The sequence below is a fragment of the Strix uralensis genome, chromosome 1 (genome assembly GCF_047716275.1).
Source record: "Strix uralensis isolate ZFMK-TIS-50842 chromosome 1, bStrUra1, whole genome shotgun sequence".
NCBI lineage: Eukaryota > Metazoa > Chordata > Aves > Strigiformes > Strigidae > Strix > Strix uralensis.
The window spans coordinates 109,707,551-109,731,809 of record NC_133972.1 but is presented as its reverse complement, the minus strand read 5'-3'; the positions used below and the strand labels follow the sequence as shown (position 1 = coordinate 109,731,809).

The 24,259-nt window shown below is 40.6% G+C and overlaps 1 protein-coding gene across 5 annotated transcripts in view; it reads right to left on the bottom strand.

Annotated features, from left to right (window-relative positions):
* ZNF516 (zinc finger protein 516) overlaps window positions 1-24,259 on the bottom strand; it is a 118,705-nt gene that overhangs the window by 65,498 nt on the left and 28,948 nt on the right. For 4 of the 5 annotated variants that reach the window (XM_074877131.1, XM_074877123.1, XM_074877097.1 and 1 more), the window contains exon 2: window positions 6,818-8,848. In XM_074877131.1, coding sequence (XP_074733232.1) covers window positions 6,818-8,723 — 1,906 coding nt within the window. In that variant the 5' untranslated portion in view covers window positions 8,724-8,848. Of the gene's footprint in view, window positions 1-6,817; window positions 8,849-9,267; window positions 9,483-24,259 lie in introns of those variants that run through there. The other variant, XM_074877106.1, reaches the window with a different exon arrangement.

Below are 24,259 nucleotides of genomic sequence, written 5' to 3'. Positions count from 1 at the left end.
ACAGTGTATGTACAGGCTGTTTGGGCTGGGTCAGACCTATAGTGACTGCCACTAATCCGCACTATTCATGAATCTGACGGCTTCTTTTGAACGCAACAGGACCTACAGCATATGGGCTGTTCGGGCGTCCAGGTCAGACCTATAGTTACAGCCCCAACTGACATACCTATTAAGAGATAAGTCCAGCCACCCCTAGCCCCTCTAATATCTAAGGACCGGCTAGAACGCAAGGGGATTTATCTCTTACCAAATTTATTCTCACCCTAAATGCAACAAAGATAAATGAAAGCAAAAAGTTATTACTGATGGCAGCAGTACAGGAATATATATACTCACACATAGGAGATATCCTCTGCAGTCCTCAGGAGTGTACAAGAGTCCAAAGGGGAGGGAAGAGGTAACAAAGTACTGCTGCGGAGATACACACAGACCTGTACTAGTCAAAAATGATGCTTCAACCTGCAGTACTTTGCAGAGAAACTTCAGATCATGAGAAAATACCACATCGCATGTCGCTTTGCTACACGCATCAGGATTGGACTACATGCTTTACAGCAAGGCAGATATAAAAGGGAAATTTCTGAATGGTACTATTAGACATGTTCAAACTAGGTAACTAGTCCTGATCCACCGAATTTGCTTTAAGGAACAGTTTGAACTTTTGAAGTCCCTAACAATGTATCCTGCTTCTGCAAGCACAGGGTCCATGCCTCTGCCCAACTTCCCCTATGATTTGAATCATCAACTTGCTGTATTTGAAAGTCCTGGCATTAATCCCACTGGCATTAACAACCGTAACAATTAGTTTGGTTTGTAAAGTTGAGGGGATTTTATATTCCAACAACCACTCCTCAGCAATGCCAAAATTAACTGGCGAAGTGTGTAATCACAGTGTAACATTTTTATCTTCATGGTAGGGATCTAACAGAAGCCACCTAGACACTGGTCTTCCTTGAAACTACCTCATTTCTTGGAAGCCTGGGGCAGTAGTTACCAATTGTCCAGCACTGAGACATTCTCCAACCTGTTGTATGCTTATTCTGCAAAATAAATATGCTAAACAACTTCAACATACTTAAGATTGTACATACAGAACAAGACCTTCATTTGGTGTAAAATGCCCCAACAGCACTGCCTTCAGTGGCATGATACCATGGGATTTACAGTAAGTGAGAGTCTGGCATTAGAAGTATCTGAAGTGTAATTATTTGATTAAGATATATAGTCAAAATGTTTGATTTTTAAATAGTGGCAAGGACCTCCCTTGCACACAGAGGAACATTTTTTCATATAAGCAGAACAATGAAGTCCTGATACTGGATACTGGCAGCTGTGTTTCTTGCACTCACTTTGACAACAGAAAACATTTACTAGGACTATCTTTCTTCTTTGGAGTTACTATACATTTTTAATTTTCTATTTTCACTTGCTTAGCTGTTTTATTCTTCCTGTTCCTCTCCTCCCCCAAATTATAGCCTCACCATTTTACTGGAAAATTAAAGCAACTCTGGACAATTATTACTTTTGATTTATTTTAAATTGGGATTTTTGTTCAAGTTCCAGCTCTTGGATTTGTTATAATTAATATCTAAGCAAAACAAAGTCCAAATTTATGCTTCATAAATCTCTCCTACTCCTTTCACAAAACTTATTAACATCGTTACGTTTCTATTCAAGAATTCCAATTTACATATAGGATTTTCTTATAACATGTCTGGGATAAATGGTATGTGTTACATCCCCCAGTTTGTATAACCTGTAATCAATTCACAGGCAGCTGTCTTTTCTTCTTCAATTTAGTAATATAGATACCAAATCAGTGCCTGGCTATGGATTTCTAAGAGTTTTTAAAATGTAATAAACACATACACAACGAGCTCCACAACCAGGAACTGCTGTTGCTCTTTTTTTTTTTTTTTGCTTAAGCTAAAACCAAAGTAGGAGCTAGGAGCTCAGACTTTTTAGCAGATTGGTAACAACAAATCAGTGGGTCCAGTGGACAAGACAAACTCCTAATGTCATCTCCCATTTGTGTGACTGCTCCAGACCTTCTAGCTTTCATGTGGAAATCCTCTTGGAGTTACCAACCATTAAGTGAAGGGCGTCACGAGCCCTCATGGCTTCAGCACAAGACACCCAGCACCCCGGCACTGCCTTGGAGCGTTTGAACCCCAATGCCAGCCATCCCATGCCTCTTTTCAGGCTCCCCTGCTCTTCGAAACCTCATCGCACAGAACAGCCCCCTTCACCAAAGTCCTGCTCCTCTCTGCCTTCCCTCATTCCCTTTTCTCTCCTCCCTGCACCCTACTCCCATCTGTTGTCTCGCTCCTTCATAGAGCTCATCTTCTCCTGAGCAAGTCCCACCATACGACCAGTAATTTCCAACACAAACCAAATGCAGCCATGCACCACTGGTTTGTATTCATTGTTTGGGGGTTTTTTTAATATTCTGTGCAGTCTAGCAACTTGTGTCCACTTCATCTAGTCAGACTATGAACTCCTTGGGCCTAACGCTGTGTTCATATAGAGCCTAGCACAACAGTTCTCACCCACAATCAGCCCCTTCCTGCATTAGCCAGCATAATAAAAACAGCATGTGTTGAGCAAGAGTGAATCAGTCTCTCCCTAAAGCATTTAAAAAATCCGGAGGAGTCTGATAGAAGGAAAAAAAGGAAAGTGAGAGAAGAGGCAGGACATAAAGGAAACAAAATGGATGAGATGGTTTTCACTGGAAGCAGCATTCTGAGGTGCAACACCCTCTCCTTACCCTGCCATCCTTCCCTGACAAGGTCAGGCTAGAAGCAGCATTCTTCTCCTTTATGCCTACATAACACTCCTTTTCTTATTTACTTTTTTTTCCCCTTCCTCCCTAGATTACTTTTAACATTTACTTCCTGCCCAGTCTGGCACTTACATGCAAAAGAAGTACCTTTATGGCACTTACTGATGGGGGTATCACAGGCCTGTGCTTTTACTACACATTTGTCGAGCACCAAGTGATATTTAAACCATTTTCACTTCTTTTCTTTGTCTTCCCACCTGCCAGCAACAGTCATAGCCTCAAAAATTATACTTTCTTCTTCATTTCAGGACTGAAATAGTTCATAGTGCCTAACGTAACAAACTGTAGCACCATGACAATGGGGGGGCCCACACCAAGCCTTCAAAATACTAACCATCGAAAGCACACAGACTGAATTATTTCTTTGGCATAACTAAAACTACAGTTTAGTTGAGATGCTGAAAGATTAAAAAAATAGACTATTTTCCCTTCCACTTTTATCTACACACACATAATGCCCCTCTACTCTCTCAGTCATAGCTCTGGGGTTTTTTTTTTTTTAGTTAAAAATGAAAATCACACCCAAAAAAAAGTCTCAGGTTGGGGAAGTGTTGAGCAACAACTCACAAGCAGTTCAAACAGCTTTGGATGCAACTCAGTAGAAATTCAGGTACAGTTTGCTAGTGGCTTGAATGACAAATAAAAACTAAGATTCATCTGGGGCAGGAAAACCTCAAAAATATTGTCTGCTCTTACCAGAGCAAATGTGCTCTGGGCCACCTCTTCCCACGTGGCTGCCACACAGAGCACATAAGCCTCATGTATATCTTTGTGTGACAGGTATCACACCATATACCATAACTCTAGAAAACTAGCTTTTACCCTCCTTCCAACAAGATGGAAAGCACTTTGTAACCAGCCAGCTTACCAGCTAGCAGCTGATAAACTGGGTCTGCAAACACTACCCGTGCTTGAGAAATCATGATGTTACTCTAGGCAGAGAGCAGAGGCAAATTACCAGCGTGTTAGGAGGAAAGAAATGCCTACCCTGGAGGCTCTCGACTCCATTTCACATGCAAAGTGCACTTCTTGTTCTTCCCCCAATATCAGCACTCCCTATCAGTACTTCCCAGCCCCTGACACCCTCAGCCCCAACACCTGATGGCCCTAAGTGACCACGGAGGTGCACTGCCAGCTTCCCTGCTGCAAGACACTGTGTGTCAACAGGACAGCTCAGATTATAAGAACTAAACCCACAAAGAAGTACTTTCAGCTGAGTCAAGGCCACAACATTCAAAGCCCTTTTCTGACCCTGGATAACATATTAATGTGCCGAAGGGGGGAAAAAAGTAAAGATATGATAGTAATAAAATACACAGATACTATCTAAAATAACCTTATGAGTAACAGAAGATTTTCCTGACCACAGCCTGAGTAAAAATAATACCGTAGTAGGCACGGCAGGATCAGGAACCGAGTGCTGCTTGCCCACCTCTACTGGGGAAGGATGCTGTCTGTGGGGCTGGAGTGTGGCTCTGACAGAAAAGCTTCACCGGCAAGAATAACTACAAAAAGCTGCAGCAGAGGACAGCAAACCACAGCACTTCTAGGACAAAATGTGCTTCAAGGCCACACCAGAACACCTGATTTTAGCAGGAGCGCCTATGAGGGCGGAACTTGGCCTATATTCTGTACACCTCAGGTTTCTGTTCATAGAGGAGGGAAATAAAGCCTCTTGACTTAAAGCAGCAATCTGCAGAAGAGTAAAACTAATACTGCAGCTTGCTGGACAGAAGGACCCCAGTCCCTTATTAAACAATATAAGGGTAGTGTCATTAAATCTTCATACCAAAAAGAGAAAATTGAGAAATTTAGGTCTTGAACATTGACCTATGAAAACTCCTTTAAAAATATATCTGTATATATAAATTAATAAAAAAACCCACTTTATTTTGAATCCAAAAAATCTTTGTCACTTGTAAATGTGACATTATCGAATATTAAATGCAGCAGCCGCCCTAATGGCCCATCAACGCAAACATCCCTTTTCCAAGATGTGCCTGTATTCAGGCCTATCACTGTGCTGCTTCTATACAGTCAAAGAAGATAAGGATTCATTTGGCATCCAAAGAAATGAGTTTCCAGATGCTGGCTAGTGATATCAGTTAAACCAGTCACCTTAATTCCTGTGAGAGAAACTGCTGTGTGACTTTCACTCCTGCAACAAGGGCTCAAAGCTTGAGTTGAGGCAAGAAGCGGGACAGGCAAAGAGATCAGACAGCTCTCCTCTTGTTAGAAATGAAGTCCTTAATATGGAGAGTGCACAAGAGCAGCTTTCCTATATGAACATCATGTGAAAAAGTGTTTTGGTGTTTTCAGCCCATCTCCAGAGAGGAGGTTTTCCATCACAGCAGTTTCCATAAGGGTCCTGTACATTACACTGGTAAAACATGGCAGCCCCATTTAACTCCAGTCAAAGCTGCAGTTTTATCACGGCATCTTGTGTCAACTGTACCGAGGTGTTTCAGACAGTAGCTGATCGATTTTCACACAAGTAAGTATATATGCTCCCATAAGGAGCTTTGTTTAAGTGTCTAAAATCCAAGAGCAGATGGAAAAGCTAAATTTTTAGTTTTTTAAATGGGCAGGTAATCATAGTGAAATATTTGTCAGCTTGTCACTATGACTTTTTGGAGTTGTGGTTTATGGAAAGGGCAAGAAAGCATAAAAAAAGTGGAGTTCTTGCTTTAATTTACATTTCTGTTCTAGTGTGCACCCAATTTGTCCATCAGGGACTTGATCCAAGTTCTAGCAAAATCAAGTTTGGGACCATTCCTCTAAGTTTAAGAACAAACAGATGGATTTAATTTTTTACAATTTCAATCCTTTGGAGCTCTCTTTCCTCTACGCCTTACATTTTGAAAGTTATATTGCCAAGCAGTGTCGGCCCCAACTTCAGTTGTCCTAAAACCATGGGACTTTCATGAAAGAAGCTTAATGACAAAAAAAATTTTTAAAAAATCCAACTTCAAGCTTCAAAACTTTATGAAAAACATGTAACTTAATACACAATTCCGGAAAATGTTGCTTTGCTGCTGTGGGGTCTGTAGCCAGGAGAAAGTACAGCATTATATAAAATCCTGAAAGAACACAGCTAATTGAATAAACCCACCCTCTTCCACAATGGTGCCGATTACTTCACCCACGATGGTCTTGAAAATGAGTTTAACTCTACAGATAACTATGTTCTTCAAAACAAAAGGAATGAAAATGAGAGGAAAACGTTATTGTTCATCAAACAGAAAACAAACAAAAAAACAGTGCTAGGCTAGTAAAGAAAGAATGGTTAATCTCACATTTCTAAAAGGGTATTGTAAACAAAGAATGGTGAACAACAAAAATAAAATATAAAAAAGGAAAAGATACAAGAGTGCTTAATGGTGTTCTTTTAAATATTTACTTTGCTGCTATTTGGAGAATAATTTGTTCCATTTAGTACTGCTGGGCTCAAAGGACCGCTTTAATCCAGAGAGATTAATTATAGCCTTTGGAGTTATAAACACAATTTGGGAAGCAAAGCAGAGAAGAGGAGAGAGAAACCTCTCACACTGGCGATTAACAAGTTTACGCACTTCAGGGCTACACCACACAGGGTATGCCCCTGCTACACCTGCACGCTACAGGCAGAACAGTGCACAGGACGCCCATACACTGGAGAAAAGCAGTTCCCGAGATGTCCAGGGAAGACACTACCTACCCTACAGTGTTGCTATAGGCAACTAAGATACCTCTCAGGTGTCCTTCACTGAAATACAAGTTCACCTGCACCTTATCAAGACGTCCTCTGATGTCGCTTGTGCCAGAAACGAGTCACCATGCCGAGACAAACAGCAGCGCTCAGCAGGCACGGGACCCCATCCACACTCCCTTTAAACCTCTCATGAGCTTCCATGCATCTCTCCCTCTGCTCATTGCCATGTCCCACACTGGGAAACGCAGGGACCAGTGACAAGGCAAGGCTAGGAGAGATCTTACCTAGTGAGGGGTTGGTTGCTCCCTCCTCTGAGCTCTCCTCGGCCCCCTCCTCCCCCAGGCCGGAGGTGGCTGAGTCCTCCGGGGCGGACGCAGAGCCGGGGGTGCTGGGCCCACTGACAGACCCCGAGTCCCCCTCCTCACTGCTGGAGCCGTAGCGGTCGGGCTGTGCAGCCGTCCCGCCCTCGCCGCAGCTCCTCCGCTCCTTGCGGTGCACCCGGGAGTGCAGCACCATTTGGTGGTAGGTGCGGAAGATCTTCCCGCACTCGAAGCACTCGGTGGACTTGTTCTGGGTGGTCCGTCGGCTCTGTCGTGAGGCAGGGCGGTAGTCCAGGTCCCCCTGGGTGAGCGGGCAGCTCTCCCCTGGCGGGGCGCCACTGGTTTTCTCTGGACGCCCGCTGGTGCAGCTCTTCTTCTTGGGGTTGCTGGAAGAGCTGGGTGAGTCCTGGTCTCGCTTGCGCTTCTCCTGGTTGACGAGGATATACTCTCTCTTATCCTTGTCGTAAGTCACATCCGCATCCGCCAGGGCCTCGTCCCATCCCACATACTTCACGTACTCTGAGGGCTCTACTACTTTTCCTTTGGTGGCCAGCTGCCAAGCTTGGTAGCTACTGACCGGATCCAGCTCAGCTACTCTTTTCCCAGGCTGTCCTCTTGTAACTATATCCAGCCCTACAGATGGCCTTAGATTGAGACACTGCAAGAAAAACTGCTTCGTTATCGAGGAGCTTAGGCTCCCATCAATTAAGCCCTCAGCTTTATCCCCAGCACTGCCCCGCTGCACCCGGTAGTGAACAGCGTTATGCGCTTTCAGGCTTTCCATATTTGTAAACAGATTTCCACACTTGGTGCAAACTTCGTACAGAGACAGGCCCGTCACAATCGTCTCCTCCTGTATCACATTGTTGATAGTGGCTATGAGCTCCAAATCATTTTTTGGTTTGTTTTTGCTCCCAGTCTTGGGGCCGTGCGACTTCATGTGGTTTTTGAGAAACCAGGGCTCTTTGAATCTCCGGCCACAAATGTGGCACCCGTGATCAAATGACCCCCTGTGCTTTTTCATGTGAGCTTTCAGGAACCAGGTTTGACTAAAGGCCTGACCACAGACTTCGCATGGAAACTCGCCCGCGCTCAGCTCGCTCTTGCAGTTCTCAGTGTAGGCCTCCCCATTTGGGACCTGAGCTGTTATATGGTCCTTCTCTATGTGGTTTAACAGCGTCTCCTCCCTCAGGGTCATGTAGTTACACAACCTGCACTTGAACGGTTTGTGGACCTGGTGCAGGTGCTGCTCCAGGTCCTTCTTCCTTTCAAATTTGTTTTTGCAGAAGGTGCACTGGTAAGAGCTCACCTTGCCATCCTCCTCAGCCGGCACCGCCTCCATGACCTCCTTCTTGCTGCTTCTCAACAAGATCTTGCTGCTATCTACCTGAGCAGTACCATTCAAGATCTTGTTGCAGGCAGACGTACTTTTAGTGGGGCTGGTGCACCCGCCGAGGCCCTCCGAAACGCCCATTTCCCCCAGCTGCGCCTCTCCCATCTCCGTCTCATGCCCCTGACTTAAAGTGCCTGTTCTGTGACTACGGATGTGGATCTTCAGGTTGCCCTTTTGGGAAGCTCTGTGATCACAGTAAGGGCATTTGTAGGGCTTCTCGCCCGTGTGCTTCCTCATGTGCTGCGACAAGGAGCTCTGAAAAGGGAAACTTTTACCGCAGATGCAGCAGCTGTGGCACATGGTCTTGTCAGCATCCATGTCATTCTTGCCTAGTTTGCCTGGGCTGGAGGATCTCCGTAACTCCATTTCTGCCTCTCTACTACAATCCATCTGTATTACTGCAACAGAGGGTGAGCGGGGCAGGAGGACAAAAGCATGTCCGGCAGCAGAGGAGGGCTGGACCGTGTTTTCAATCATACGGTTCTGCAGAGAAATGTTTTACTGCTTCATTCTCAGGGTAATGTTTCTCCTTTCAGCTGCTTGAGAGAGTCCGAAGCGCCGATTTATTTCTGTGTGCTCTGTAAGCGGATGGCATAGATCACCTGAAACAAGAACAAAATCACACAAATGTACAGAAATTGTGTAAGTAGATTCTTAAATATATTTAAACCTATTCATATTTTTAATTCAACAGCTTCCATCACTCACCCCACATTCAGAAGCATACTGTACTACAATTTATTGCACCAAAAAGCAGCAGCTTCTCCTTTTGCTGATTTGCTAGACTTCAATGGCAAGCATGATTAATAAACAAATAAAATCCAAAAAAGAGCATTCATTTCCATATACTGACATCACAGTGCCTTTAAAAAAGTGCAATCTTTAAATTTTTTTTTTGTTTTAAAACCAGGCAGAAGTGGCTAAAAATACACCTTAAATGAGGAAAACATTTCTTGAGGAGGTTATTACACTTTAAATCTGTGGCTTTACCATCATGTGTAATTTCATGTAAAATACTTACTTGCCAAAGATAAAAGGCTTTCCTAGAGACTTTAGCAAGTATCATATTCCTGCTGGCAACTGCATTACTTTGCGTCTCAGGCAGCTCTGCTGTGCTTGATGTGGCATACTCAGAGCAGGCGCAGAGGCTGAGGACACTCAGTACTTTGATTAGCGAGAAAACACAAGAATCCAGAGCCTGACAAAGCATTCAGGAAAACTGTGTTATTTCCTGATGGACAATGAAGAAAAAAAACCTCAAAGTGTAACATTCAACCTCAATCTAACAAAGTAAACTGATAATGTGCATAGGTATCAAATGATCTTAAAAGTGAGTCATTTATGTCAACAAGACATACAGGAAACCACAGCACCACCCACCTCAATGAAACAGAATCTTAACCATAAACAAACAAACAAAACAAGAAACAACTTTGATTAACAAAACAGATTAATAAAAATTTAAAAGCTTTTGTATAGTGTCATGATTAAATGCAAGGGTCAATATCTGCCTCAGCAATGCAAGATGCAACACACCAGCAATTCTCCACCTTGTATACGGCAAAAAACAATGGTTAAGATCTCCACAGACTGTTTCTTTTCCAATTACCACACTGTAAACCAAAAATCTTCCCCCCTTCCTATCCTCATTAACTACTACAAACACCACATGACTAAGATCAAAGAATACTGTATTCTCTAATAAAGAGAATCAATCTGTTATTACATTAAGAAAACATCAGCTTCTTAAAACATAGCTAAAAATATGCAGAACAATAACAAGACTATATAGTCACACATCCATCACTTGACATCTACAACTCAAATAAAGTTACAGATCTACAGCTGCAAATTTTAAGGTTTCTCACTGTATTCACCTCGGAGCCTCTTCAATATGTAAATAAGTAAATAGTCTAACCACATCACTAGCACAAGCCTAAGAAAACACAAGGTAAAACTGATGCGATGCTCATCTCAGTTACACACTATAGAATAACTTTATTATATTTAAGTCAATCTAGCCCTCTTATTTGCTACAGGACCATACATTTCTGGGTTTGATTTTCTGCATATCTAGCATCCGTTCAGCATGTTAAGAGTTATCAACAGCATCTACTCAAACTACCTTTTCCTCAGGGAACTGACAGTAATATCTAAGGGACATTACACATTACAAATGCAATTTCATTTCTTGAATTAAGTATTTTTATATTATGACTAATTTATTATGACTTTTTAAAAAAAAATCACATCAGATCATATCAATCCATATGAGCAGGAAGTTTACAAACAAGAGTATCTAAATTAATCTCTGAAATTAGCCATTTAAAACCAAATCAAGGGGCAGCCTCGGAAGAAACTCCCTGGGTACATAAAGAAGGATGGCAGCCACTGGAAGTTGTGGCTGTACCAGAAGGTAGAACATGCCAAACAGCAAATACAAATGCAGTTTACACCACATGTTGATGGATGAAACAATTCACAGTAACATCTTACTTATCTGATCCATAATTTAAATCTGCCAAATAAAAACTGATATTGTCTTACAATCGAAGACTTAACCTAAAACTCATTAAATCTTAAAAAGAAGTATCAGGGTAACTTCCTGCATTTAACACTGAACAAGCAACAGCTTCTTCTAAAATGTTCTGCAACATTGCAGAAAAAAAGATAGCAAGCTTTGGGGACAGATTTTTCTGAGTATTTTATACAACGTTCTCTACATTCTGCATCTTCTACAGTTTACACCAGTAAGAACACTCACTGCTTATTGGTAGGCTGAGTTTTAAACTAGCAACTTTTTTTTTTTTTTTTAAATGTACATCCCATTTTAACTCAACTTTCTACAGTGTTTCCTGTCTGAAAGTTCAAAAGATCTTTAAGAGCCAGACTTAGACAAGAATGCTGTATGCAGCAGTTCAGGCACATATAAATCCAAAGCTTCAGAGTCCTTTTGTTTACTCAGCCACAGCTTCCCTGTGCTTAGTCTTGACATATTACACTTTAATTATTTATAGCATTTTCATTAATGAAACTTAGTTGTGAAAATGAGGATATGAAGAAAGCATTACTTATAAGAGAGATATTAGCCACTTGCAGGAGATCCCCTAGCCCTATATTAAATTAGGCCTGAGGGGGGAAAAAGTCAGAATTTAAAAATTACCAAATTATTTTATTAGTCTAAAATATTTAATGAAGGTGTTATCATCTTCAGCAAAATATTCTGAGAAAATTGTTTCATCTTTATTACTTTAGCTTGGTCAATGCACTGCAATTTATAACTTTAAAAGTTGAAATAACGTATTCCTAGATTTGAATTATTTGAATTCATACACATTTAAGACTCACAAAAATTCACAACTGATCTTTCATAGACAGAAATTCAGGCAGAGAAAGTGCGTTCACCCGATCTGAGTTTACTTTACACAGTGCATGGAGATCTCCCTTAGGCTTTGGTAAATCGACTGACACAAACATATACGAACAACTTACAACTCCCTCCTCACGTCATTTAAGCGCCACTTAAAAGTAATTCCTTCAGAGGGGCTCTCTGCAGAACAGTAAAGCCAGTGTTCATCATAAAGAAGCAGCAAAAACAAAGTAAAAATGACAACTTTGAAAAAAACTTCAATTTGGAAGGCTGAACATACAAAATCAGGAAAACAATACTTATGAAGAATCATACCAATACAAAATAACATTTTCGTTTAATAATTTCCACCTTAGTATTAATCATTAAACAATTATTTCAATATCAGAGATGGCACAAGGAATGGAAGATGTCAATCAAACTACACTGATTACTCTCCCACTGTGAGTAAAATTTTGCCATAGCTATTTTTGTTTATTTCTGGCTGACTACAATGATAAAAATATTTGCATTTTGGAATAATTACAAATCTGAAAGAATTCTGAAATAATTCTCTTTCAGCATATGTGGAATGCTGCCACCTCCAGCTACCCTAAGGCTACTAAAAATGTTTCAACTCTCAGTAATTTCAGGTGATAACCAGTAACCTTTGATCGCTTTGGTCCAAGTTCAGCCTGCAGTTCCTTAGCACCGGCCTGTCACACAGAATCCATAGCAGAGTCACATCCAGCGTGCAGATTTCTCCAAGACTGTCACAGCATGGAGATCCCCACTAGCACAGCGGCAAGCCATAAGGAAATACAAGTGAATGTACACTGTAGATTAATAGTTTTTAAAAATATTTTGTGTGCTTTAACAGCATTGCAGCAGGGGGCCATTTGATATTCTGTTGCAAGGGGCATATGAACTAGATTCACTTAAGTTTTGTTGAACTAAGGATCAACAGTTCATATAAGAAGCTGCTGGCCAGTGTCCGGGAGGCATTTTCAGCCCCTTTAAAACACACCGAGGCACTCAACATCATCACTGTTTACATGCAGGTTTGGCATATAAAGCAAGATGGAAGAGAAACATGAACAAAGACCCAAAAACAAGAGGGATGGCATGCTGAGAAATGCCTTTGCTCAGCCAAATATTTTAGTTATAAGGCTTGTTCCTGCACCTCACAGAGAGTCTTTTCCTTGATCCACATGGGAACAAATAAACAAACTTTTTTTATTCCCCCACCCCAAAGTGAAAACAAGCTTTCCCACAAGCTTAAATCAAGTGTTTGTCAGAACCACCTCTATTTCAAACATTTAGGCATCAAAACTTCTCTGGTTTTAAAAACTAAGTCGGACAGAGTTCTTGGCTTGAGAGAAAACACATTTGGCCAAAGCAACCTGCTCTCACCACGGAGCCCCAGCGCCTTTCCCAGCATCAGCCATGGCTTCCTTCTCCAGTGAGGCCATGATAGCCGTAGTAGCCCATCTCTGCTGGCGGCGGGGCAGGTACGCCAGTGCACGGCTGCATCATCCTCACAACTTTTGCAAGACCCTCACATAGTCTTGAAGTGAAGCATGTGTAAAAGTACAGGGGCACAGCATTTTAAATAAAAGAGGAGCACTCAAATACCTATTACTCTTCTCTTCATGCCACCTGCATGTTCTGGAACAGGACCAGGTACGCTGTGAGAACTCCCCGCAGGGTAAGACAGACCCTCTTAAGGATCTTTTGTGCCTTTTGGAAAACAATTAATAAAAAAATTGAAACTAAGGGACACAAGAAGACTGAAAAATAGAATGCAAGAGATACCACACTGAAAAAGTAATTGCAAATTAATTTCTTACATACAAATATCCTGCAAGTACAGAGGAAAACATACAAGAAAATTATTCCCGTTCCAACATACTGAAGACTACACATTCTTTTTTAATTTCTCTTTTTTAATTTCTCTTCAATTTAACCTGACTTTAAAAATCATATTGCATGGGCTGTAGTGGCAAGAAGGAAAAACTCTTCAGTAAGTAATAAACAAGAACATACAATCTGGGAAGCTACACAGACCTATTCAAACAGCACAGTGTATATTTTAAAACAAACTGCTTTGAGTTTGGGTGAAAGTATTTCAAGTCCCATCTGAAAGACAAATGCCCTGGAGAAGTATGGCTCTTCTCATCTCCAAGAAGTTTGAATATACACTGCAATCAATCCACGGTGTTCCTCTGCCAAAAGCAACAATGACTTAAAAAAAAAAAAAAAAAAAAAACACTGTGAGGCGTGATCTTGTGCAAAAATATCTTACTGAAATTCCTTCTAGATGATGAAATGATAGGACATAGCATGTAAACATCTAGGTGAATTTGAGAAAGTTGTGTCTTTCAAAGAACAGCAACCTGGAGAGCTGATCTCTCTTGGTTGGAGAAAGCTCATGTTGCCTCAGAGCCAAACAGACTTTGCTGCTCAGCGTAGAGAGGCCAGAAGAGAGCGAAGGGCAGGAAAAGAGAGAACAAAAGACATAGAACGTTTGACAACTGCCTCGCCAGCCTTCGTGCTCACTGAACCACAGAGACCTTTCTCCCCCTCTGTGTCTTCTCCCCAGGCTGCAGAGACACCGTCCAGCTCGCACACCAGCCTTGCTCTACCTGCACATCCTCCTCCTCGCTTTGTGAGGGAACATGGCTTCTTCTGAACATCCGGACCCCATGGGGGTCATCAGTCCACCTCCCAGATTAAAGGTTCAATCCTGCCATCCTCATTTAGGCACCAGTCCTATCAAAATGCCTCTTACGGACCATGTCACTGGCCTATAGACACTTTACTGCCTTGAGCTGATAGCATCCTTCAGACTACACCAGAAAGTAGAAGAGCGAGTGTATCTTTAAATAGTAAGCTAATACTTGAATCTGCAGGAAATCCTGGCATTCTGCAACTTAGAGACTAAATTTGCCATTAGGTAAAGGCAGCAAATCTCTGAATAGATTTTCTGAAAGTAATCCAAGCTAACCCACTAAAAACCTACCCAAAAATCACAAGCCAGTTGTAGAAGACTGTCAAATTTTCAAATTTATTCAGTTATTAAAAGTGGCGATCTTGACAACAGACCTCCTGAAGTTTGTTTAAGACTGCCAAAACTGACACAAGGACTGGAAAGGAAAAATAAAAAGCTCCTGGAAAAACAAACAAGGAACTTCTATTAGTCTATTTCCACTTAGGCTTTATAAAATCCTTCAGCAGCATTCTGCAATACTTTTTTGTTTAATTATTCTAAACCAGCCTTCCCCTGCAGCTGGGGAAGCATTTCCCATTTAAAAAGTTTGCTGTCTGAACCCTGAGATATTATTCTGAGCTTCTCCGAATACATCGCGTTTTTGCGTCTATCTCCCTCCCTGAGCTAATGACATTTTCAGCAGGCTTCAGAGCAGCAGCCACGGCTGCGAAAGCAGCCAGGCCTTTCTCAACCAATGCCACACCCTTAGCAGGGAAAAGAATACACTGAAATAAAGGTAAAAACACTAGTGCTGAAAAAGCTGGAGGTAGGTATTTGCAGGGACAAAGTCAGCAAAACCTCCTTAACCCAGGTTTTTTTGTGACTCCTTAAGAAGCAGTTCAGGAGCAAGGAGGGGAGTTTGCTTTTGCACTGCTAAGGGGTATGTTGAGAAACACAGAGCTGTCACCCACTCAGTACATATTTTGTGTTTTAGTATACTGTGCATGTTTGTCTCTGGGAGACAAAGAAATGTACTTTGTTAGTTACACTGTAGTGTTCTAAGCAATGAATTGAATATATCATTAACATCCAGGACAAGCTTTATCTTGCTACCAAAACAAAGCGACTATTCTTTGAACAAATTGAGGGGGAAAATCCCATAATGACAATGAAGAGTTCCTCTCCCTAAAAACTGTGCTGCACAAGAGTAACAATTACGGGCTTATATTCTACAGACTGGGGTTGCGAATAGCTGCATGAAGCGATGCATTCACTATTGGGAGAGTAAGTACCATTGATGACAAGGCCTTGGGGCTTCTGCTGTTCGCAGACCAATCAATAATCCATTATGAACAAACTACATTTCCCCTCTAATATGAAGAAATGAATAAAAGGGAACCAGTATCACTAGTACTTTCATGGAAAAAAACAACAATGCAGAAATCACAAAATGCCATCACAAGACTTAAAACTAGTGGTGATGTCTAACACTGACAGAACTACCCACAATAACCCTTTATTTTACAGCAGTTGCTGGAGACCACTACATTATAGTCAAAAAAAAAAAAAAAGAAAAAGAAAAGAAAAGCTTATTTTAAAGGCAAGACTCTTTCAAGACTACTTATTCTGGCTGCAGGACAAAAAAAAAGCAACATTAATCTTTCAAGGCAAGGAGAAGAAAATGAACTAACTTCATCCAAGCATCTACCAGTTTGCTTCAAACTATTTTCTAACACAACGTAAATAAGAACCTGAATTAGAAATAACTGTCCAAATGTGACTGGTCAACCATAACAAGACTTTATTGCAGCAGCTGTGGTACCATCCAGACACGAAGCCCTGAAATTGTTGTTCTCCCATTGTCACTGTCACATGCTACAATACAATCAGGAGAGGATCCATTTAAATAGCAAAACCATAGCAAACCTCAGCGTCCTCAGTCCAGTTCCTACCTAGACCTCTCAGCACAGCACCATAAGGTAGGAGAAAAGCTATCCTGAAAGATTACAGATTAATATTTAATTTTTTAAAAAAAAAAGTTACTGATTTTTTTATGGGTAACAGTAAATTAGATTCAAAAGAAACACTGAGACCAATACTATTAAGGTATAAGGCAGCCTATGTCCTTTTTCTGAAATATAAAGACTAGTAAAGTTGACCTCATGGGGTGGGGGGCTGGGGGAATGAATACACAATGTGATTATTGATCAGCCCTAGAAAAGCCAAGAACTGCACTAGTGCAGATGTGATATTTTTTTTTTCCTAGGGTTATTAATGATATATGTCAGAAAGTCAAAAGCGCTTATTTTGACATGCTGCAATAGTATCACTAATTCTGAATATAAGCATCATTTTAGGTTCAAAAAAATCTTCAAAAAACAAACAAAAATCGCCCTCCATTTTACTTCAATTTAACAATAATGTTTTCCTATTTGGCCACACCCACCAAGTGAGTTAATTTAGCATTTTAGTATTCTCAAGTACTAAAAATTAAAAGTTGAAGAAACATCCACAATTCTGATAGTATCAAACCAAAAATAAGTCAGTTACAAATACAAGCAAAGTCACTTCAATACTGTATATTACCTCCTTATTCAAATCGATGGCATTGATGCTGTCTATTCATGCATGTCTATGGAGATGCACATATACATGCGCAGCACAGTATTTTCCCAGCATCCAACAGTGCTTTTATATTTAATGATCTTGTTAGGGTTTCCAGTGCAAACCAATTTACACGTAGTTGTAACATGGCCACTTTAAATCTGCAGCATGGGGGCTGATTTCAAACTATATGGGCAGGGTATTCTCCTGCCAATATGCTCTGTTATGTTCTGCTCAGTTTGCATCTTAAAATGGGGAAAAAATGTGTATGTTTTTATTTGCAGTGTCATGACAAGGAAATAGTTTTATTATTTTTACGTTATCTGCAGAAGAATAAGGACTGGATTGTCAGCTGGTATAAAATACAGGAGTGCGGTACACTGCACATGCATACACCTGCCCCTTCTTGCTGCCTTTTTCATCTGTCCCATCAATGCAAGCTACACACAAACCACATCCTCAGCTGCCGTCACACAGTGCCATGAGATCAATTTGTATCAAATGAGAAGTTACAGTGCTCGCTAAAATCAGAATGCCTTTGTGCTGTGCAAAGACTTGAATGCAAGAAAAACATGAGCATAATTAAAAGCAAATATTTTGAATTGTTGATTTCCTACCCCAGCAAAAGCTACATGAAGCAACATTGTCCAAAGCGCCCAAATTCTCCCTGTCACAACTAACAATTACACCAGTGAGAAATGAACTTCAGTGCTTTGGTACATACATATATAGCACTGTAATGACTTGCCCATAGCAGACCTCAAATGCAAAAAGTTGTGTTTAATACCAAGCAAATTTACTAGCTACACCTATGTGTTCAGCAGATCAATGGAAGGTAGAGATTATTTCTACAGTACGTTGTTACGAAATAAGCTGCATGGAGAATTAAGAAATTCAAGGTAATAAATTAATTTTTCTTATACCTAATATACCCTACTGCTCAAATTGCCACAGTAAAATCATTACCTATAAATACAAGTGTTGCCAAGCATTAACCTGTTAACAGATTTAGAATTACAGCACTGTTGTTTGATTAACTATTAAAGCCTTACTGTAATAAAAAATTATTTCTGAAGTAACACCAGCAAGCTGTTTGCTTACTTCCCTCCCAGTATTATAAAGCAGTTGTAAAGCACTGAAACAAGCTTTGGGGCTATACTTCCTTCTCTCTTCTCAAAATCCCATTTTAAGAAAGTAAAAAGATTCTATTGGGGTAGGGGGAAAGACAGTGAGAGAGGGAGAGGAACTGTGCCCTGAAATACAAGGTGGGATAATCATATGCAATAAGCCATAAAAGCATTCTGTTAAACATTACCTTCTGAGGTAGCACTGTTTAGCACTAAGAAGCAACACAAAACTCACAAAACACACACCACCAAAACCTCATTTTCAATTGTTGGCTTACTTATTTTTATGTGCATATATATTTATGTGTGTGTATATATATATTTCATTGGAAGCTCTTGCAAAGCACAAAACATGGGCAAGCTCTATTTTAGGAAGCTTTCTTAAACGTTTAAGAACTTAAGCAGGTAATTAAGACTTTCAATCACAGTTTTTCCATTCTCTGCAACATTTCTGAATGTCAAGCATGCAGACTATGCCCAGGCCCGAGCACAGACACTCTGCACTTCAGAGATCCCCAACCAGCCATGCTGAAGCTTGCTCTGCACCAGCTGAGACTCAGGACTCATTGCGTTGCTTACACTGTGCACAGCACTGGCTCAGTGACTGCCGGCCCCAAACCAGCAGAGAACAGTGCTGAAGGCCAATCTGTGGATAGCCAGTGCCTCATTTCACCTTCTTTCACTAATGTACACAGTAACCCTGAAGATCACTTCATCCACAAGCGTAATTTGTGATGATGATCTTATCTTACGCTTAGTAATAAGACAGATGACTGCTAGTAGTTTAAAAAAGGGATCACAAGTTTCTAAGTTGACCAGCAGTTTTAAAGCTGAGATGATGTCTGCTGTTTCTTCATTACTCCATTAATTAATTTCAGAGTTTTCTGTAGTTCTCATCATTAAAAGCTACTTCTAGTATGTATGTGATAAATCCAACTTTGAAAGATACTGAATCTTGTACTTGCCCAGCAGTGTCAGCACAGAAAAGCAAACCGGTATAGCCAGTACAACAAAGTGATGTTACCATAAAGCATGAGTTGACATACACAGTAGAGTAACTACTTTTCTCTTCTTTTTATTTATTTACCTTTTTAAACACAAAGGAAAGAAAGCAACAGTCTTGTAAATAAAATCAATACAAAGCACAAGATGACTTTTTCTGGATTTCAAAGCTCCAAGCCAAGAGAGGAGAAACTAAACCCAAAATCAAATCTTTCAGCTGTCAGTTGGTCCAGCTTATTTTGGTATGAAGTGCTGAACTATCTCTGTGGAACATCACTGCAATGTATCATCCGAGAGACAAACAGATTCCATCTGCTGCTTATAAATACAATTTCAAGGCACATTTTACTAACCCTGTTAACTTTGCTCTCATTACAGCATAATGTAAGGCATCCTTCAGGTTTTGACAGGTCAGGACATTGTGGATATCACAAGATAAACCCTGAGAACTTCATTCAGAACTACTCCACCTTCCTTACAGGTAGAGCTGGGGGGGGGGGAAGGCAAAGGAACAAACCCCACCCCCTACTTAGAAACTTTTGTACAGCCTCAGCTCACAAATGCTGAGCAACTACTTAAAAACAAAATAAAACCAAACCCCTGAAATTATCACTTATAGGATAGCAAACAAACAAGCCTGCAAGAAAGAAAACTCTGCTGCACAGGCTGTTGCCAGTTTGTTTATTTTTCCATACACTACAACTTGCAAGACAAATCTATCAACTGGTAAGACAAACATGAATTACACACACCAAGAACATAGATCTGTTTGCATCACCAAATACTACAGTTAGACTTTATTTCTCCTTTCAAAGAAATGTGCCTATGTACCACATATACGCACCAACACCCTCCCCTCTCACACGCTCTTTGCGACAGAGAGCTCAACACGCCATCATTACTACGTACACATCACTTCATCTTCTGCTGCAGCCCACATCCCTGTCCATCCCACTCACGCCCACACCACTTCTGTGGCACTGACCTCCTTACTTCCACTCTCCTAACCGGCTCCACCTCACCTCTGTCACCCACCATGCCTCTGAGCCCCAGTTATCCACACACACTGCCTGCCTGTCAGATCCCTTCTGGATCACCTGCAGGCAGCTGGCAGGTGCTCAGTCCCTTTCCCTGGCCATCACCATCCCACAGACTCAGTTTAAAGGCCACTTCTTTTCCCCACTCCTCCCTTTCTGTCTGCTCACTCTTCAGCCTCTGCTTTCTCAGTTCTCCCCAAGACTTCTGCTCCTTCCAGAAGCAACTTCACCTCCTCTACTCTCTCAAACCTGTTTGGGCCCTTCGTGAGTAATTCTTCCATTTGGGCTCTCCCTTGTTTGCATGGCTTTGGTTCCCTGCTCACGGGCTCCTTGTTTGCCAGAACATTTCAGCACGAGCTCAAGTGCCTCTTCCTTGCTCCTTCTGTCCTATTCCCTAGAAGATGCCCATTCTTCAGGCTTTTCTATCTTCAGTTACTAGAGAGTCATCTCTGGCCACCAAGCTCGTAACTTGTTCCTGTCTGGTCTATTCAAGTAACTGCTGCTAACAGCACAGCGCTCTCCCAAAAATCAAAGGATGCCAACACCCAGGTCAAACGCCTCACATGTTAGGTTCAAGTGCCATTCTTCTCCTTCCAAGGATCTCCACAGTTCCACCCTACTCTCTTCTGTGTGGGCAGTGATTCACTCTCCCTAACACATCTTTTGAATCAGTTTCCCACTTACAACCTTGTGTTTCAACACTGTGCTTAGAACTGGTGTTTCTTTTTTTTTTTAATTAATTTTTAAAAGCATATTTTCCATAAATGACTCAAAATTATTTTCCAAAATGAAATCCATCACTCTGTTTTGTTGGGTTTTTCCCCCCTAATGCATAATATAACATATTGCTATGTTCTAATTGGTATGTATATTCCTCAAGGCAGGGACTTGAGATCTTTTATACACTCTCTTTTATATACTTTTATACAGTGCCAAATGTTCTGACTTGAAATAATTTCTAAGAGCAAATTATCATTATAAAGTCAAGCTTCACCTTTTCAAAGAGTCAAAGTCCCTCTTTTCATCAGAGGCACAGCCAGAAGTTGAGAAACCGATTCTTCCCAGTGAGCCCCAAAAGTAAACTAATCCCCTCTTCTGCCTACCCAGCGTTCATCTCTTAGTGAACCAAAAGGTCCATCAGATAGTAAAGAAATGAACAAAGCATAAATCACATGTCACTAACTTCTCATCTCTCTGCCTTTCTGAAACATAGGTTTTCAGCCAATTTATCCATTTACAGGATATTAATAACAACAAGCAAAAAGCATAATGACAAACAAATTTCAAGTGCCACATACCACCAAAGGAGGCATTTCTCTATTTCTTCAGTTCACAAGCAACTGGAAAAAAAAATGGACTATGCAGAACATCACATTAAAGTATAAGATCCCTAGCGGAAAGTCTCGCTCAAGTGAGCTATTCTTCTTACAGGGGTTAGTCTCTTTCTACACCTGGGACTGTAAGTCTGATTTAAAAGCTTTCCAAACTCACTTTCCTCCAGCACATGCATGCTGCCTTCTACCACACATTTTACCATTCTACAAATACAAATACTCTCCCTTACTCTTCAGGGCAATGCTGGAGCGAGTAGATTTTCCACCAGAGAAACACAACAAAACTGTGACTCTAACTCCGAGAGCAGAATTTGAGCCATGCTAAGTCCTTAAACCTGTTACACAACAAATAAGCATGGATTACAGTGTGGCTGGTTCATTATGGGATGTTTTGTGATACTATTCCTAACACACAAACACTGTTTGTCTTAGCCACATACATAAAGACCATTCTCCTATTTTTTGTTACGCATCTTTTTTATTGCTTTCACTTTTCTGCATCTCACCCATTTATTACTCACTTATTCCCTATTTAATACACTTTTACACCATAGAGTGCTAAATAATCATCATGTAACAGCACACTATTATACTTGCTCTGTATATAAACAATTGCTCACACTACAGTTACTTGACACGTCTTACTATCAAAACAAACCATTTATAACTATATATTATCTTTAGCACTCTATGGCTACTCCATTTGCAGCATTAAACACAGAGTGTACAAATAAAAAGCAGCAAATCTACACTGAGGATGTTTTTATTTCAGTAGAAATATCAAGCAAAACTGATCAAAAATGCCTGACTAAAAGCACATTTTTAGGCCAGTGTAATCTCATTTTGGCAGGTTTACAATAGTCAGTTGCAATGTTTGCTAGTACTTTGGAGGATTTTGGATTTTATTTTTTTAAAAACAGTTTTAGATGTGCACACCCGTATTTACTTCCTTAGGTAACGGGTAGGTTTATCAAAGTCACTATTTATAATCTGAAGAGAAGATTTTCTCACAAGAAAAAACATGCCATATATTAAAAAATAAATAAATAAAATCCCAGCCTCACAAATTGACTAAGAGTAAAAAACACATTCTTCAAAGAAAAAAAAACACATAGCATTATTACTACTGTGTACGGGGTCACAAGCACAGCACCTTATCTGTAATCATATGTTTCCTAAACATAAGGAAACTTTTTTCATAAAACCCATGTATCACTCCTTTCAACATCACAACTCTTAAAATACAGCTTTACTGCTAAATGCTAAGTATTGTTCTTCATTCTATCGTACTTCTCAACTGATAGGCTTTCAAGTACCTCCTGAACTTCCCACATGTGATGGATTTATTTAAAGTATAAAGTCAAGGTGTTACTTAGAAACACTATCCAAAACCAGGTATGGTTAAAACTTGCACAGAAAGCATAATAAAAATTATGGTTATAGTACTGCCAACTCAGAGCACTAAACCTCATGGGTCAAGCTCTCAAGTATCATGACAGATCCAAAGACTTCAGAGAGGTTTTTTAACAAAACTTAGCTGTGGATTCTCTTGTTTGCCTTTTGAGATTTTACAGTACACCCAGTCATGTTTCCAGCTTTTTCCAACAACCATGAAGCCAAGGAACTTTCTGTTTTCAGAGGCATACATCTTCTGTTTTGCAACCACTGGACTGCAGAAAAAGGGGCTTCGGGAAACGATCCCCTATCTTCTCTCCTGACAAAATCATAAGAAATGGGAACACCGTAACTGAAGCAAACAGATGTGGTATTCTTTTCCTCCTCTGCTTCACCCATAAAACACTCCTCAGAAGGCCACAGCAGCATATATATAAACATCTAATGCAGGGGGACAGAATAATCCCTCCACATACTCATTTGGTGGATGGTCAGATGTACAGAGCATGCATAGCCTCCACTTACTCCATGGGATTTACATGTAATCAACAAATTAGGCAAAAGAAAACAAACTATTTTATTTGGTTTGGAAAAAAAACAATATTTAAGTATATAACATTTGAGGTCTAGGTTCATAAATATTTTCCTTAATGCTTTTGACTAGACAACAAAATTAAGAACGCTAAAGCTAAAATACAGTGATAAAAACCATCTTAATTTGATGAGCCTGTATAAGCATAAAAAAATCAAGGTACCCACTGACAGACATCCAGTGCCATATACTCCTTGGCCACAGCTACTTCTCCTGCAGGACACAAGTCCTTTGTTATATCTGCCAGGTGCCTTGCAGTGCAAATGTGGCACAAACACTGCAAAACCTTGAATGGTACTAAAAATACCTTGATCTTCTGCCAGAATGTTTCTAGTAAACCATAACCCTGAATATAAGTAGAAAAGATGGTGATAATACTATTGTAAGACAAGACAGCTCTGAGGGAGCAGATGAACCCCACTGCGTCTCAATGGGTTTGTCATTTGCAAAACTGGGTCTGTCTTGGGTACAACTAAAGGCATCTTCTAACGCCAAAACCAGTAAGAGGAAAGGATTTGGTTGTTTCAACCCAAATTCTTAGGTAACCTGTAAAAGAGAAGTCAACAACCCTCTGAGACACACCAATAATGTTGGAAAATAAAGGTCTGGATTAGCATCTATTTCACCATCTTATTCTCTAGCATATTATCACCTTCAAACTTGTGAGGACAACATTCCTCCATATGCTTCAGACTACAAAGCAAAGGTACAAAGGGTGGTCTCATGCTGCTGCTTAGATGCTTCCTCATGCTGCCTTCTAGATGACTGGACCAACCGAGGCTGGTCCAGCCTCTGCAGAAACATTTGGCCACCATGGGGCCCCACCATGGGGCAACATAGTATCTTCCACACAAGGCACCTGC